Raw genomic sequence first — 17633 nt, 5'->3', positions numbered from 1 at the left:
TGGAGTTTGCATCTTAGCTAATGAGTTTTCAAGCAAATACTGCATGTCAAATTGTGCAAGTAATGGTGTTTGGAGTCAGCAGCAAAGCCACAAAGAAGCAAAAAATTGGTTCAGAACACCCTGAGCCAAAAAGTTTTGTTCTGTTTTTCAGCAAAAATGAAAGCCAAAATATTTTGGTTGGCCAAAAATTATTTCATTGAATGTGACACATAGCTTTGTGCGTGTGGTAACATCTTCTGCATCCTTTTAAAGATGAAAACCAAAAAAGTTTAACTTATTTTTCTGAAAAACTGCAAAGAATTTAGCTAATTTTGGGTGGAGAAAGGAGCATCTTCAAATAAAATTATTCTGCTCTAATTACACTTGCGCCCTGAATGACAACTGTGAGAAGCAGCAAGCTTAGCATTTCGGCTGAAAAAAATTAATTTTACCAGAATTGAATGGGTTTTTTTGGGGGGAATGCTATGCTTGTGTTTGGGGAGGTGCATGTCAGAGTCAAAAAAAGCAGTGGTGCATGACAACTGCACCCTGTACTCACTCACCTTGTGTAATCTTATTAAGCCAAGTAACTGTAGGAGATACTTAACTGGTATTATTTTTCCACTTCCTTTCCTGATGGAAGAGCCCTAAGTGTCAATTATCAACATATCCTTCTATCTTCTCCCAGGCTAAGCCAAGAAAGGACAAAATCATCACTTGACTGAGCCTAACAAACAGACTTCCAGCTGAGAGGCAAAAGCCCATCTACAACTCTCTTAGTTTTCCTCAGTCAGTCACATCCATAGCTACAGGAAGCCGATGTACTGGAACAGTGCTGGAAGGTTCTGTGCACCTCCCACCCCCTCTGTGCAATTAACAGATCTGTTGGCACACAAGATCCTACCTGACAAGCCCTAAACCAGCGTTTTAAATCCCAACCTATCATCTTGCCTTTATTTCAGTTGACTTTACAGGCCAGACACAGCTAAATTTTTCTATGAACCACAGAAATGATGAGGAATTGTTTCCCAGGGCACTCTGTCTTGGTTGAATTATCCCACTTAAAAACAACAAACACAACTCTGCTGTCTAATCACACTCTTTTTTGTCCCATTGTCTAATAAAACTGAGCTGTTGTCTTTCCCTCATTATGGAGAGGGGAAGACAAGGCAGAGGAATAAAACCATCATTTTTTCTCTCTGCAGCTTCCTGCAAAAGGAGAAAAATGCACAGGTTTTGTGATATTTGCCACCTCCCAGCCAGTCAAAAAGGCCTTTGTAAAAAAAGACTGAAGACGGAGGTTGTTCTCACTTTCCTTTGTGAGGCTTTAATATCTTTAAAACCTAAAAATCTGGACAGCCAATTCAAAATACAACCTTCCTTATGACCTTAAGAGAACAGAACCTCGATGGGCTGTTTGGATTTCCTCACCTCCTTGATCAGAGAGCCAATGTAGAGAGACGTGAGTGGAGTTTGTTCAGCTGGCTTAATGACCAGAGTGTTTCCACAGCACAGCGCTGGTGCCATCTTCCAAACCAGCATCAGCAGGGGGAAGTTCCACTGCAAGAACACAAGTCACTGGTCAGATCAGCCTGGCACAGTCACCTACTCACTTCCATGCAGCCTTTTCCCAGCTCGGGGAGGAAAGGAACTGGGAGGAAAGCCACAAAGAGAAGCGTCTGTTTATAATACTGTGTTTGCTTGGACTAAGGAATATGACTTCCTTGATTTCCCCCTGAGATCCCTAATACTGCTGGCAGTCCTCACGCTAATCCTGTACGTTGGACAACCTTCTGCATGATGTGACCTCATTCTTTAAAGGAGTTTGATCACATTTTGTGTAGGATTTTGGCTGTTCACAGAAACTGTGTTGGAGGCAGTTTCCTGATGCATTCTGTACAGCATCTGTATGTGGGGAATTACAGAGTGCAACTTCTCATTGAAAAAAACCCTAATTTTTCCTCTATTAAGCACTGGCTGAGTAGTTAGGAATTATATAATATCATTCAATTCCAGTTTTATAACTAGGAAACTGCAGTGAGTTGTTCAGGCATGGAAATCTAGGGGAGATCTTATACTCCCTTCATATTGTAGATTGTTCCTTTCCAATTAGTTTTCTAATTTGGAATAAGGAACAGTCCACATCAGTTTTCTCTGTGCTAATCTCTTTCATGGTCATGTGTATTTGTGGATCTTGGAGTCTAAGCAAGAAGTGGAAAATCTAGCTCACACTGAATCTCAGAAAGGTCATTTGGCAGCAGAAAGGATTTCTTCATTAAAAATAATTAATGCTGCTTCAGGGATGATGGAAGTAGGCCAACAGCAAGGGGACTTCTTGTCAAGACTCAAGCCAAGGGCCTTCAGCTATCAACAAAGAAGCCAAGTATGTCAGGAATCCACAAATTCACACTTACAAATAAATTAGCAGTGTAGCTTTTGAGCCATGAGTTCTATTCTTACCCTGAGACAAAGCAGAATTTAGTCTCAAGTGTTATTCTTCAACTTGCTTCAGCCTTTTTCCCAGACCTGTTCCATTTCAGTGATCTTCTGCAGTAGCCACATCCCATAATTTGCCCGTTTGTCTTTTTCTCCTAAGTTTTCTTGGAGGCCTGACTGTGCAGCTTGAGCCATTTACACCTACACTACTTCTCTACACTTTCACAGCATGAAATAGCTCCATTAGGAGCTTTCTGCTGCAGAGTGGCTGGTGAAAGTAACAGTAAAGGACTCCAAGGCTGCCTCATGATATCACCTTGGGACAAAAATCAGCCATATGCTGCTCTTCCTAAGACCTTCTCTTGCTAAGAACATTGCTTTAAATATAGTCAAGCCATAGGAAAATGGGAGGACTGTTAATTGCTATAGGGAAATATACCCAGAACAGTGACAGAATCTTTTTCAAACAAGTAGGAATATACAAACCCACAGGCTGTTGGTGTTACTGAGATCGAACTGGGAAAAAAATTGGAGATTTGTTCTGAGTAAACTGAAGACAGATGTGGTTTTGTTGACCCCAATCATTCTTTATACAAACACAGTGTTGAACTTCAGTCAAATTTGGTTTTGTACTTTCTGTTGTATTTATTGCTGGTCTAGGGTCAACCTGAGATCTTACAAGTCCCACTGTGTCCCCTACAGTGGCCTTCCAAAGCATCCTACATGTAGGCTTTTAAAAGGATAGTTTCCGAAGCACTGCTGAGTGCCAGAGGTGGCTGAGTGTGACAGGAAATACCTTTTAACTGGTGATCAGTGTGAGGAACCTGAGATTTTGATCTTAAGTCATAAATTCTGCTCAGCAGCAGTCACATTGCTTTCTCAGCCAGAAAAGCTGCAAAGTCACCACGAAAAATGTTTCATAACCGCCCACCTTGCCTCACTCTGACACTGCCAAATAGACCATGTCCCCTTACCAGCAGGGGTAAAAATGCAGTCCTGTGGAAGGAAAAAGCAGAATTTCCCCAGACATCTTTGGGATCTGGTCCAGACCCGGTATTCCCAGGGTGCAGCAAATCCAGTGTCTCACATGCATTTCTTTCAGTCTTTAACCTTATCTCAAAAGTCAAAATTCTCCATGAACTCTATTGATCCAAGTACCATATAATCATAGAACATCCTGAGTTGGAAGGGATTCACTAGGATCATCAGATTCCAACTCCTGGACCTGCACAGGACAGCTCCAAGACTCTCACCACAGGTCTGAGAGCATTGCCCAAACACTTACTGAGCTCTGGCAGTCTTGGTGCTGTACCCAAACAGAGAATCTGTTGGGTACAGCAATCTGTTCTGAGGCACCATTTGCCTCAGAAATTGTAGGATACCACATTTCAAAGCATTTTACAACCAGACAGGAACAAACTCTGTCTCCCATGAGCTGTAAAGTCTTCCTGGCTCTCTGTTGAAACAGAGCAAGCAACACATGCTAACACTGGAGGCATTCCAAGAACTAGCCATACTGTGCCCTCAGCAGAGAATGAGACCTCAAGGAAAAGAAAACTCTATTCAATGAGATTTAATCCCAGAAAGCTCAGACAACAGCCAGATGTAATTAATTGATAATGGATATGATTTAAAACTCAAAACTATGCAACAGCACATGGCAGCAAAAAGCCAGCACTCATAATGCTGAGATGGTTGTCCCAGCAGTGTGAGAGTCAGAGCTCTGACTGGTCTCTGGTGACTGGTGTCAGCCTCAGAGAGCAACAGAGCATCTGATTAGGAGACCCACCCTTCCACTGCAGAGCATTTCTGTTGCCAAGAGCAATTGGCATGGGGGCAAAACACGAAACTACATCAGGCCACTGAGATGGGAGTTCCCTGCAGAACAGCTGTGCTTAACCAGGCAGCAAATGGTTGCAGGGTAGGATGGAGTGCACATGGAATTTCCAGTTCTATGGGAGATGCAGGGCACCAGCACTGTCACTTACTGGGGTTATGGCTCCACAGACACCCATCGGCTCGTGCCGGGTGAAACAGACAAAATTTTCATCTGCAAGACGAGAGTAAAAGGGAACAAAACAGTCAAAATCCTCACTTTTACAGGAAGTGTGTAAGACAACTGCACACTAACAAGTTGGGGACAGAACTAAATTAATGTTAGACAGAGAACACTGTGTTCATCCTGACTCATGTCTTTGGGACATCCCAGGTGGATGAATATCTGAGTGCGGGTCTTGTGCCAGCTTGAAAGCCAAACACCACTCATGGTCACAGTGCAATATTTGAAAACCAGGGTTCAGTTCTTTCTGCACACTCCCTGTGTTGAGGCTGAGGGGAGGATAACTCTTTATCACACTGAAGAGCAAACATAAGTTTCATTCAGATTGTGTCCTACTAAAAAAAACAAAGCACTTTTCTCCCTGAAGGAGAGAGTTTTAAAACCCATTTTCTACAGGAATCGTGTTCAGTGTAACAGGAATTGTACTTCTGCTAGGAAAACACAAAAAAATGAAACTTGAACTGAAGTAATACCATTCATCTTAAAATACTGCTGTTACTATTTCAAAAAGATAGCAGGAAGAACATTTGCCTTTCAAATTCATTCTTGCTGAACACCTAGTTTCATTATGAAGATCTGACAGAGAACAAGAACATTTCTAATGATGGGTTCTGGAAGTGATCTCAATCAGGACAAACAAGCAGTGTCCAGGCAAGCAAAGCTTTACACCACTCTGAATGAGGGTGACAAATCTCAGTTTATATGATTGACATGGCTGCCTTTGCTGTCTGCACAAACTGAACTAGCTCAGCCCTCCAGAGCCTTTCCTCTGGTGACTAATTTCTGTCTGCAGTGCCTGTCCTTTGCACAGCCTTCGTGATCACCCACACGCAGGGACAAAAGAGGCTGAATTTGAAAATACTCTGTATTGCCCATTGTGCCACAGCGACATCCATTCTGTTAACTTGGTCTCTCCAAAACCATATTTGAACTTCTATACCTGGACCAAAGTGTTCTCTCTGTGTGACTGTTCTGACCAAAGGTTTCTCTGTTAAAAAAGCAGAGCCCACCCATTATTTTCCAGAAATCTATCCAGGCACTGACAAAGCCCTCTCAACAGGTTAAATATTGAAACATCTGCTTAAAACGCATCCTGAGATAGAAAGAAAGTGCAGGCCATTTTTGCAGGTTTTCAGAAGCCAGCCTTTCCATGTATCTCCCTCCCCTTCAAGCCTGATCACATCTCAGCTCTGAAACTGGGTCTGAGGGTACTCACCCACTGGAATAGTTCTGCCTTGAATTTTATCAGCCCATCCAGCATAATATCGGAGTGTTTTTATACAGCCTTCCAGGTCAATGAAATAAGCCTGCAGAAAAGGTTTTCCTGTGTCCATTGTTTCCAGAGTCTGAAAAAAACCAAGTTGCATGCACTGTCAGACAAGGCAATGTTTTGGGGGTTTTTTTTCCCTTAAAAAAGAGCTTTTGAAGAACCCTCTTCTCAGCTTTATTTTGCCTTGTTCTGAAGACATGGAATGTTCTTCCCTCCTCTTATATTTAGAGAATGAGCTTGTTAATACAAATAAGGCAGAAGGGAAAGCAGACACAGTAACTCTGGTGTGTACAGGAGTAGCTTTGTTCAGGGGCTGTGATGAAAGAGCACCTTCCAGAAGTCTCCAGAAGGTGAGTGTGGGTGGAAGACAGGGCTCGGGTCTGGGGCACTGGTCAGAAACAATGTGAGTGTCATGACTTCACCCTAACTGACTTTCCAACACAGATGTTCTGGAGTCCAGATGGTGTCACTAAAATCAGTCAGAGCTACTTTCCCTTAATTCGGGGGAAAAAAAAAAAAAAAAAAAAAAAATTATTTCCTGCTTCATAACCCTAAACCCAACCTCTGAGAAGCCTCTTTTGTCCAATGATAAACATACTTTTTACAGAGTTCTGGTAAAGTAACCTTTGGGCTCAGATCTGTGCTGAGCCCAGGGCGCAGCAGAAGTTGCTCCACTGAAGCTGCACTGGTGCTGATCAGCTCTAAACAAAGTCCAGGCTGAGCCTGTGTCCTTCAGACTCCAGGAACAGAATGCTCAGGGAATGCTTTGTTCTCCACTCAGGTCATTAAATGGGATAATGGTGCAAATGGCCAGCACATCCATAAAGGAAGTACTATCCCTTGGTAGATTGAAACATCTTTGTTTACACATGAAGTCATACCCTGTCATCCTCCACAGACATTAGGGTACAAACAGCACTCGAACAGACATTCCCCTTGGAATGGCTAGGACTGTTATCCACTGAATGTCTGCTGAAACAACTGATTTTTATAGGTCATTGCTTAGCACTCAGCCGAGGCAGCCAGGGCTGGTTTTCTGCAGTGCAAACAGCAATGCCAAACAAGCCCTCCCAGACCAGAAGGACAGCAGAAAGCTTGAAGTGAGTGTTCCTGTTCGGGGCAAAGGAGGGTGCTCTAAAGTCACATCAAAAAGTGAGCAAAAATAAACAGGGTTTATTCACACATGGATATATATATTTTATTTTCTTCCCTCTTATTTGCTGGCCAGAACTGTCTTCAGAACTGAATGTTTTGGTTTTGCCCTGCTGAAAGAGAAAGCTGTCATGTGGTTGAGAGACAATGTGTTGGAGAAAGAGACCCAGCTCAAAATAGCCACACAGGCACAGGCTCCTGAGCACATCCCATGGATGTCAATTCCTACTGACCTCGGCAGGACACTGGCTCAGGTACCTGCATATCTGACAGCATGGAATATCATAAATGCCATTCTCTGAAGATAAAAGTGCAGTATTGAACTGGAGAGTGCTCAGATCCAAGCACTTAGGTGTGGATGGACAGCAGCCCTAAGCTGAGGATGTTTGGGTGCCATTTGGAAAGGAGTACAAGGCCTGCAGAGTCCAAAGGCTTCTACCAACTGAGCACATTTTAGCTCAGGTTCTTATCCCTTTTTTCTCCACCAGCAGGACTCCTCCAGGACAGGATCACAGAATCATTAACAATAGTTTTTCAGTGCAGAAGTCCAAGTTAACACAGCTTCACAGCTATAAAGAGACTTTCCTGAGCCAGTACATTCAATATGGAAAGAAACAGTTCCAACTTACGCACATTTTAAACTTTGGATGATAATCCTTCTCTGGCTGGATCTCTTTCCAGGCCCTAATTTTAAGGGTAGGAATTTGCACAGAAGTCCAAACCCACCTGCATTTTTGTAATAAAGAATGAGTCAGCTGTGATGGTTTGGTGTGCTTTGGTTGTTTTGGTGTGTTTTGGTTTTTTTTAAAAAGGATCTAGGAGACAGCTGTAAACATCAATGATTGTTAAAACTAAAAATAAAAAATATTACTTTGAAAATTTATGTATTAATATCTTTAATCACTTCAATAAATAGCTAAAGTTCTGCCAAAATCAACTATATAGAAGAACTGAGAGCCTTCTAAGACACCTAAAATCCTCCAGAAAGAAGAACAAAGTCATGACTGCTATATAGACTCTTCTGCCCTTCATGAAAGGAGAGAAAAGAAAAATATCAGGTAGATACGGATACACCAGAGTTATGAGCCAACTGTTGCTGGCTTATCACTGCTCCCAGTACTTACTGCCAGGATGACTCTGTCCCGTTCAAGAAGATCAGCCAGTTTGTGCAGGAGTCGTCCTCTGCTTGGGGCATCCATCTGTCTCCATAGAGACCCCCTCTGGAATGCTGCCTTCGCTGCCTCCACTGCATTATCCACATCAGGCTACAGAGCAAAAGAAAACCTCAGGTTACAAGGAAGGAGCAGGACAATGCCACAGAAACTCCCCCAGGCTGCTTCCTAGTTGATGTTCGTGGTAGCCAAAGCCAAGCTGTCCAACAAAACCACTTTCATTTTACTCCTGGATTTCAATCCAAGCCGGGAATATGTTTTAGGTTTGGCCTGGGCTCATAAACAACCTTGAGGTCTGAATACCAATAGGGTCTTTCAAGGGCAATTTAATGTAACTGACTTGTTTATAAAATAATCCAGAATCATGTTCCTGCCAATACAGGATGTGACACTGGGGGAGGATGAAGAAGCATGACAGGCCACTGGCCTACATGAATTAGCCTCCTCTAAACAAGTGTGGGCAGGAAAATCCCCCATGAGACCAAGATTTTATCCAGGGAAGTAATTACAGCTCAGATCCCACCATCCAGTTCCCCTGGAGCCCATGCCAAGGCAGTTAACACACTAAAAATCTCCCTTAGATCCTAGAACACATTTCCAGAACATTTCTACCAAATGGGAAAGGTTTTGTTATTCAGTGCTGTGACAAAGACATTTCCCCTACACACGCTTACAGCCATTCTCCTTTCACCTCCCCAACAGCTTTACCACCCTCTGGACCAAATCCAACTCTGTTTAACCAAGTTACTAACCAGATGGGGAAAAAATTCCCTCTCTTCCCACACCATCACCCCCAGAGCTTCCTGCACTTGCTCTGGCCATGGTATGCCCTGGACTCCTCCCTTTACCTCACATATATTGATTTAAAAAGTGAAGCCAAGGGCATCTTCCCAATCCAGTGGAATCAATGGGAACACTGCCACAAACATCCACGAGGCCAAGGCTGTACCTCAAGCATTGATAAAGCTTTGGACAGACTCCTGCTGTATGTAAGGTCTGGCACAGCCCAAGCCTCACTTCAGCTGATGGAGAACTTGCACCTCACTGCACTATATGGCTCAAAAGGGTGGGAGAGGAGGGAGGGTGTCAGACCTTGATCATTCCTCCCAGCACTTCACCAGTTGCTGTCATCTATATCCTATCTCAAGTCTTGTCTGGATACAATTAGGAAATAAGCCTCTGCATTGATCCAACAAGGTCTGGCCACTCTCCCCTCACAGGGGGGATGTGTGGTGCTCAATCAAGAAAAAATGTTGTAGGGAGACATGTTGCCTCCTTAAAAAGTTCACGGTCAAAACTGCAAGTCATCACCCAAGGCAATGTCACCTTACATTAAATTTGGCTCCTTTCCTCTACAAGGAGATCACACAGCTTTGAAACAGTCTGACCTACACTGTCAGGAAAAGAAATCCACCCTTTTGGAAGCACATAGATGGGAAGTCATTGGAGGAAACTTGTGCTGTCACAGGATGGCTCTGGTCAAGCAAGCGATGCTGGTGAGGCAGAGGTGTCCAGAGCCACTGAGCACAGACAGGCAGGTCTTGCCTGGGGCCCATCACCCACAGGCACAACAGGCCTTTGAATGGCTCACTCTGCTGGAGTTCATCTGGATTCAGACTGGCACATCACAAAAGCCAGAAGGCACCACCAGCCACTGCACACTTATATACTCCCCATCCTGCCTGCTGGAATGAAGACTTAAGCTGAAAGAAGGCAATATTTATGTATGTGACAGAGCAGGCAAAGGAACATTAAGTGTGTCAGGTTTAAACAAGTCTTCTCTTAGCAGCAATTAATTTGGTCTGCAGCCAGGCTGGGAGCATTGATGTGCAGGCAACTGGGTCTGCAGTGGCACAATGCCCTCGGTACTGAGGGTCTTCCCTCTACCCTGGCACTCAGGACAGGGGGTGAGATGGCTGCGTAGGCAGAGGATTTCAGTGCATGCCCAGATCTTCCCTGGTCTCTGAAAATGGGAGCACATGAGCCCTGCTGCAGCTCCTGTAGAGACAAGAATGAAGACAACCACATTTCTCAGACATTCTGGGTACAAATAGTGGCTCAGAGCCTGCAGTCAACTGTCACACAAGCAAACAGGCTTTCCCTAACAGCCTCAGGGTAGCACCACCAAGTGATATCCTGAGAGCCTTTCTGCACAGCCTCAATAGGCTTGAAAGACCAGCAAAAACAAGGAAATTCTTCAGAAAGGCTAAAATGCCGTTCTTAATCCATCCTGTTATGACTAGGCATTAGAGGAGTCTGAAAGACATGTTCATTGCAGGCATGTTGCAATAGGTAGGCACAAGGCGTGACAAAGTGATTTCTAACTGTCAAGGTGCCAGGAACACCCTGTGGTGCACAAAACCACAGGAGGAGGAGATCCACGCATCCTGGTGCGCCACTCAGATCTATAACAGATTTACTGGCATTACATAAAAAGCTCAACTAAGAATATTAAGACTGCAAAGTCTCTACAGTGTTGGGAAATGTCTGCAAACCTTCATACCCACCTGGGATGTTTGAGTTATAATACAACCCCCAGTTACACAATCACATACCTTCCCCCCTGAACAAACTGAACACTGTCCTTTGTTCTAAGCTGCCTCATCCATCTTCCTCCTCTACCTCAGGTCCTGCTCATCACTGCTCCTTTTATCTCTCCTGTCTTCTTTTCCTCTCTCCTGCCCTGGCAGCATGCTGCAGAGCACAGTGAAGACCATCATCCCACTGGCTCTGTGAGTGGGGAAAACACCTGCAAAAAAGCCTTGCTCTGCTTCAATCTCAAGGTGCCCCAGAGTGCTCCAGTGAGGAGATGTGCCAAGAATGGAGCACACCCACTGGAAACCATCTGTCTTCAATTCAACTACTGACTTCAAAAAGACTCCACTGTGCACATCTTTGGAAAGGCACTTTTCTGACATAGGGCACAAGCATGTCACAGTTCCTCAGTCAGAAGAGGTTCCCTGACCTGCTCTCCTGCAAACAGTCCACACATTGAATTGCTTTAACTTCCAAACTCAAGTTCTAAACAGCTACAAACAGCATCATAACAGCCAAAAATGTCCAAATGTCCAAATGTCCAAAATCATATTGAGGACACTGCAAGTCTGCTGTGGTCTTACCTTAGCTTGCCACTACAATCTGAAGGGGACAGGCTGACTGTGAGCAAATCCCTCTCACAACCCTTCAAAGATCTACACAAGAGTGAACTGTTTAGAAATGATCATGACAGAGACTTGACAGTCACAGCTGTGGACCTGCTACCCACGCTCTGTGGCAACTGAGCTGGGCACTCCTTTGAGGAAGGAGCACTTTTCCCCTGCCCTTGATAGATGTCAGCAAGCTGCTAGAAGGAAAAAGCCTGTCTTCAAGTGCTAGCACCAGGACAGCACCAGAGTTACTCCTTTTCCATTATCAACCTGGCAAACAGTTGGACACTAAGCTTTTATTTGTGAGGTAAAAAGCCTCCCAGCATCCAGTGAAAACAGTCACCATTTTATTTTCAAGGCTTCTTTTTCCACACAGACTTTTCTTTATCCCTCAACTGTCCCATCAAGGACAATTCCGTAACTAAAGAACGGACAACAAAACCTTTGCTTCTAGGCTTATAAAGCATTGGCCAAGTTTCAGCATCAGACTAAACTGTCATCGCTTAGATATCGGATGCCAAATTTCCACCCCTCACGTGCAGCCTAAGCAAAACACTCTGCGTGGCCAGGGAGGGGCAGGTTTCTGTTCAGGGCTTGGGAAGGGGAGTTCTGCTCCCAGCCTGGTGTGAAGCCAGAGCCAAACCTGGCAGAGCACAGCTGAAGCCAGAGCCAGTAGCAGGAACTGCCACCCCTGCAGTGGCACTGGCCAGCACAGCAAGTACAGTGGCACATGGGGACAAGGCACTGGAAAGCACCACCAAACACAACTCACCAACTCCTGTGGTGACTCCAGCAGACTGGAGTTACAGCCCCAAGAGGGGATGAACCAGAGCAAGGGAAGCCTCAGGGACCTCAGTTTTCCAGAAGAGAGTGAGACATGGCCAAGTGTCACCAGAAGGCAAACAGCTACTTTGGGACAGTTGTTACCCACGACTGTTTTAATTAATCCAGATCCAGGTCTAATCCCCACTCAGTTTCTTGGAAAAACCTACTTAGAGCAAAAAATTGTTTTAAAAGGTGTGATGTATAGGAGTAGAAGAGGCTTTCAGCACCCAAAGCACAGCTAGCTTACATTCTTGGCTGCAATTTCCACTAAGAAGTCAGTCACCTGTACTGAGTATCCAGGGGGAGAGGGCTCCACTGACTGGAAGTTTACAGCAACTCTCCTGCAAGCTAGAAGCTGAATTCAGACAGGGACAAATATCAAGGAGGCAAACTGCAAAACTGGCCTGTTAGTTCTGTATAAAAATTTTCTTTAGCCAACACTAGAAGCAGGCACAAACTGCTCATGTAATACTCTGTAGCTGCTTGAGGAGACACTTAGCTCAGGGAACAATAACATCATGGTTTCTGCCTATCAAAATACAGTTGCATCAGAGCTTCAATTCCACTGTTTACATGCCACTGCAATTAAACACAGTTGTGTCTTACCCAGTCAGGATAAAGAAATTACACATAATGTTTGGTTCTGCCTCAATGCGTAATTGCCCCATGGATGCACAGATCCCCAGTGACAATAAGTCTTGGAGGCTGCCTCACAAGCATTGGACAAGCTTAAATACCAAGAAAAAGATCTCAGTGCAAGCAGAAATGGCCATGCTGCCCATCACTTACTGCTCACAGCAAAGAGCTACCAAAGCCCTGGCACAGCACGGCAGCTGTGAATCAGCTTCCCATGACTTCCTGTGCAAAGCCAGATCTTGGCCCAGCTCTTTTCCATAGGTCAGACCAGCTGGCCCATACACAATGAGCTGCTTTGGACAAAAAAAAGTGTCATACGTGATTGTTCCTTACCTCACTCAAGCAGTTACATCTTGGGTTACTCTACAGCACACCAGGGCCAGACAGGGACTACTAAAGTTCTTGAGATACTGGTTTGATTTTAGTGAGAGCTGCCACAACCCACAATACCAGCTGGAAAAGCAGCACCACATCTCCAGCAGCAAGAGGTCAATGTTTGCATGACTGAGCTTAAATTCCCACAAGCACTCAGGTTATTTGTTGACTGCATTTAAAAAAGGGGGAGTTTCAGTTCAGTGTCTCCAACAAGCTGCCCTACAGCTGGTGTATAAACCACCCCCAGCACAGGGCCCAAGTCCTGTCAGGGATGTGTACACACCATCACTGCTAATTCCTCAGGCTGGCTGTTTCCTTCCAGTCTATGCCACAAGAATGATGCTTAATCTCATTCCTCTGACAGTGTTCAGCAGCCAGTTCCTACCAGGGAAAGTGTCTCTGACAAGTTGGACAGGATTGATGTCACCCAGCCCATGTAATTCTTGAGCAGCACATCAAGTGTCCCAGACCTCCAGCTCAGTCTGGCCAGATGGATGTTGTTGTTAAAAGCCAGTTTTTCCTCTGTGTGCATCCCTACAAAAAGAAATCCCCAGAAAAATATCTTTTGCACTGCTTGTCCAACAACACTTACCTTATCTCCTTCCTCGATGTCACAAATTTTCTCCAGCGTTGAAGGGTTGTAGGTAGGGAACTTCTTTCCACTTGTAGACTCATGCCATTCATTGTTAATAAATATCTGAAGAGATAGCAAGGGGAGTAGGATGGGCAGGAGGAAGAAAAACAACTGATAAAGAAAAAAACCCCACAAGTGCTCCTCAAAGGTCCAAAGGCTCTTCAACTTCCATCCATGGCAGAGTCGAGCGTACTCAGTCTCTCTCCCAGGGCCACTGCTGGCAGTACAGAAGCATTTCTACAAGCTTTGTGCACCCAGGTAGTTTTGAGCCAGAGGAAGGCAGAGGATGGGTCCCACACAGTACAACACTGGGATTTGGCAGTGAGAAATGGGCAGTTTTTGAAATACATCCAATGGGAATAGCAAGCAGACACCAAGAGAAACTTGTATGGTTCAGGCAAAAGGAGCCCCCTGTTACGTGTCACTGTACAATTATTACTTGGCTGTTTGTGCCCTGCCCTGGGCTACCTCCACAGCTTGCTTCCCGCTCCGCCATGTCCAGAGGAGGCGGGTTCTGGCTCACTTCTACCCCTCCATGCCTTGTCACAGGCCAGATCAAGCCTCCCACGTCACTCGGAGTCATCTGTGACAAGATTTAAGTGTTTCAAAATATTGCATTTCCAGAGCAAGAACAAACAGTCCCAGCATTGCGTAACTGAAAATGCATTAGATACTGGAGTGTTGTTACTCACTGTAAACAGAGCATGAATACCTATATCCAATTAATTGATTCAGCATGCATCTTATCCACGCTGTGATCTGACTTGGCAGTGTTATATTTTATAAATATACTTTAAATAAGATTAGATGAAGTAATCTTTATTAGTAGCCTGCTAGTGGCTGTAAGCTAGTACTTTTATTTGGAAGCCATCCACATTTGCAATCTTGTTTATGAGTCTCTACACACCACCAGGAGATTAATGTTGCATCTCTTACATTTGGAATTCCCACTGCTTTGGGTCATAGTTTTCTTTCCTTGGGCAGCTTTTTTTTCCTGAAAGGACTTTTTCTTACTATTTCTGCATAAAGCAGCTGAAGTGTAATTGGCGTAGAAGCTGCACTGCTGGACCCGCCTGTTTCACACAGGCAGAGAAAAAGAAAATTTCACAAAAAATGTTGCCAAGGGAACTCACAAGAAAAGATACAATGTTAGAAATATTAACTGCAGTTTAAGACACCAGTGCTCCCAAACTACCACTGCTATCCAAGTGCTACATTTTAACATTTACACATTTTAACTTCAGTTTTTCTGTGTTTCACTAATGAAGAAAAGTCGTATTATAAATGTAGGAAATACAACAGGAACTGTAAAATTACAGTATCAGGTATATGCTCACACTAAGGTTTGCAAAGGATACTGATTTTTCCTTTGCATTCAACACTAATTCCATGGGAAAGCGATGTTCCTACCAAGTAGTAAGACACAAGAGTGACAGGATCAGACTGTTTTAAACACAGCATGTACACTGGCTTCATTCTGGAAATCCATCACATATCCCAAGTCTTTGGTGCCAGGAGTTGAAATGAAATCGAATAATATATCAGCAGTTCATGCTTCATAGCCAGAATCTGAGACAAGGAATTGTGGACGGATCACTTCCATCACGTACCCATGACAAGCACTAAGCTGCTCTATAAGTAAGATCTTTGTTAAAAAATTTTTCTTCTTCCCCAGCCCCGTAACTGGTAGAACCAAAAATAAAAATCTCCTCTAAGCAGAGGGAAGCGTTCTGTCAGCTGTAAACATCTGGTGAAACACAGAGCTTACACAAAACCCCTCACAGTTTTATGAAAATTGACCACTGCTCATTATTTTCTCAGATGCACCAGGAGCATCAGATCAAACATCAAACTCACACTTTTAATTTACGGTGGTTTCTACTTTAAAGATACTACCTTGACTCTTTCAGCGCTCACAGTCTCTGGCAAAACTGTGGAGCATAAACTGCATGTTTTAAAACACACACGGCTGCAGGATAAGATCCCTAAGGAGTGTTTAAAAGTGTTCACAACAATAAAAATAACAAAAAACAGAGCATTTGGATGTTTAAGAAGAACTCAAATGGCCGTGTCCATTTTGGACACAGGAAAGAGCCATTTGTGAAGCATTACGCCATTCTGCAATCAGCAGCTGCAGATCCAATTTGCTGCTAAATGACAAGTTTATCTGACAAATCAAGAGTAGATAAATTTGGGATGTTAAAAATTAATCCAGTCCAGTAATTACTCCTAATTGCTAATCTGTTTCACTACTTTGGATGCATAATTCAAATCAACACATCGCCAGATAAGCTATAGCTGTTTACTCCTTCTGAGTGCAAGGGAAGGAACTTCAAATTCTGGTTTTTTAATACAAAAAGGCAAAAGTAACACACTCATTCAGCCCCTCCAGCTCTTTAAATCCAGGCATGAAGTTGAAATTATGGCAGTCAAGGCTCCACAGCAGCATAACCAGCCAGGACGCTTTCCCCACTGTGCAAGGCAGCAGGGTCAGGCTGTTGTGGAACAAAAAGCAACTTGGTGATCGCAGAGCTACAGCTGCGTTGGGAGCAGGGATTTCTGCAGCCCTGCTCAGCTCCACACGAGCCTCACCTCTGAGGGACAGAGATATCAAGCTCAGAAGCCTTTGGTTTATGTCAAAAGGTCAGGAGCAACTGTTTAAAGGGAAGCTCAATGGTGAGCAGAGAGGGGAGGGTTTGTGTGGGCTCAGTGCCCGGCCCCTCATCCCGTGGGGAGGCCATGGAGTTGGGATGAAGAGTCATCAACATGAGCACCGCTCCTCTTACAGAGCTACAGGACGGCTCCAGTCTCACAGAAGAGCCTTTCCACAAGGCCCAGTCCCGCCGGACACTGGACCTGCTCCAGGCTTCCTGTGCTCAGCACCACCCAGACCCACCACTGGCACCGAGCCACCTCCCCGCAGGGGAGCTGTGGGTCAAGGACGGTTGAACACAGCCCCAGCAAGCGGCTTCCTGAGGGATAAACCCCTCCTCGCCCTGCCCAGGCTCACCCCATCCAAATCGGATTTTGCTTAGCACCAGCAGGGAGCTGGAGGCGTTCACGGGTGGGTTGGGAGGGGAAGATGGTGTCAGGCACCAGGGCGAGGAGCCCAGGGCACCTGGGGCAGTGCAACAGCTTTGGTGGGGTTATTTTATTAAAAAGGAAAAGTTAGGTTTTGGGCATTAGGATTGGGGCAAGTGTTGCTCCATTAGAAACACCACTGTCAGCTGCTTGCTCAACCTCAAACCCTCAAAAACCTACTATCTCAGACAGCAGAAGGAATAAAAGAAGCTAAGAAAAACAACACTGAGGGTGAAAATTTCGTATCGAATATAACACCTCACCGCCACCCTGACTCCACCGAGCATCGGCGACACCACGGCAAAGCCCACCCGCAGCCCAGCGCCCCACGCCTGGCGGGCTCACCTTGGTGTACTTCACCTCCAGGCTGCGCAGGGGCCGCGGCAGCGGGGGTACCTTCTTGTCGGGCTGCCCGTTCTCCACGGCGCCGTTGACGGCAGCCATAGCCCCGCCGTCGAGCCCGCGCACCCTCTGCCCGCTGACAGCGCCCGCGCCGCCTTAAGAGCGCCCCGCGCGCCGCCCGCCCGCCCCCATTGGCCACCGCCCCCCGCCTCGCGCGCCGGCCCCGCCCGCCGCGCCCCGCCCCGGCCCCTCGCGCGGCCGCAGGTGACGGGCGGCGCCACCCCGCCGAGGCTCCGCGCGCGCCGCAGGGGCGGGAGGGGCGCCCGCGCGTCGCGCGCGCCGCCGCGAGGTCCACAGAGCGCTCCGGCACCGCCGTCCCCACAGGGGTCTCAAAGGGCGACTCGCGGCGTCCCGAGGGGCTTCCGAAGGGCTCTCCACAGGGTTCCAAGGGATTCCCCTCAGGCCATAAATGGTTCTCCGCAGGGCTCTCCGCAGAATCCCAAAGGGCTCTGACGTTGCTCCCTCA

General features: G+C 45.6%; 1 protein-coding gene across 1 annotated transcript in view; it reads right to left on the bottom strand.

Moving 5' to 3' along the window:
- Positions 1–17255, bottom strand: part of ALDH1A3 (aldehyde dehydrogenase 1 family member A3) — a 33312-nt gene extending 16057 nt beyond the window's left edge. Inside the window, exons 1-6 of the mRNA XM_032122438.1 lie at positions 17111–17255; positions 13643–13747; positions 8021–8161; positions 5691–5820; positions 4404–4465; positions 1411–1539 (exon numbers count right to left, since the gene is read on the bottom strand). Coding sequence (XP_031978329.1) covers positions 1411–1539; positions 4404–4465; positions 5691–5820; positions 8021–8161; positions 13643–13747; positions 17111–17209 — 666 coding nt within the window. The 5' untranslated portion in view covers positions 17210–17255. The remainder of the gene's footprint in view (positions 1–1410; positions 1540–4403; positions 4466–5690; positions 5821–8020; positions 8162–13642; positions 13748–17110) is intronic.
- Positions 17256–17633: the final 378 nt, after the last annotated feature.

Source organism: Corvus moneduloides, chromosome 13 (assembly GCF_009650955.1).
Source record: "Corvus moneduloides isolate bCorMon1 chromosome 13, bCorMon1.pri, whole genome shotgun sequence".
Lineage (NCBI taxonomy): Eukaryota > Metazoa > Chordata > Aves > Passeriformes > Corvidae > Corvus > Corvus moneduloides.
Note: the sequence above shows the minus strand (reverse complement) of the source record. Positions and strands in the feature narration are given on the sequence as shown.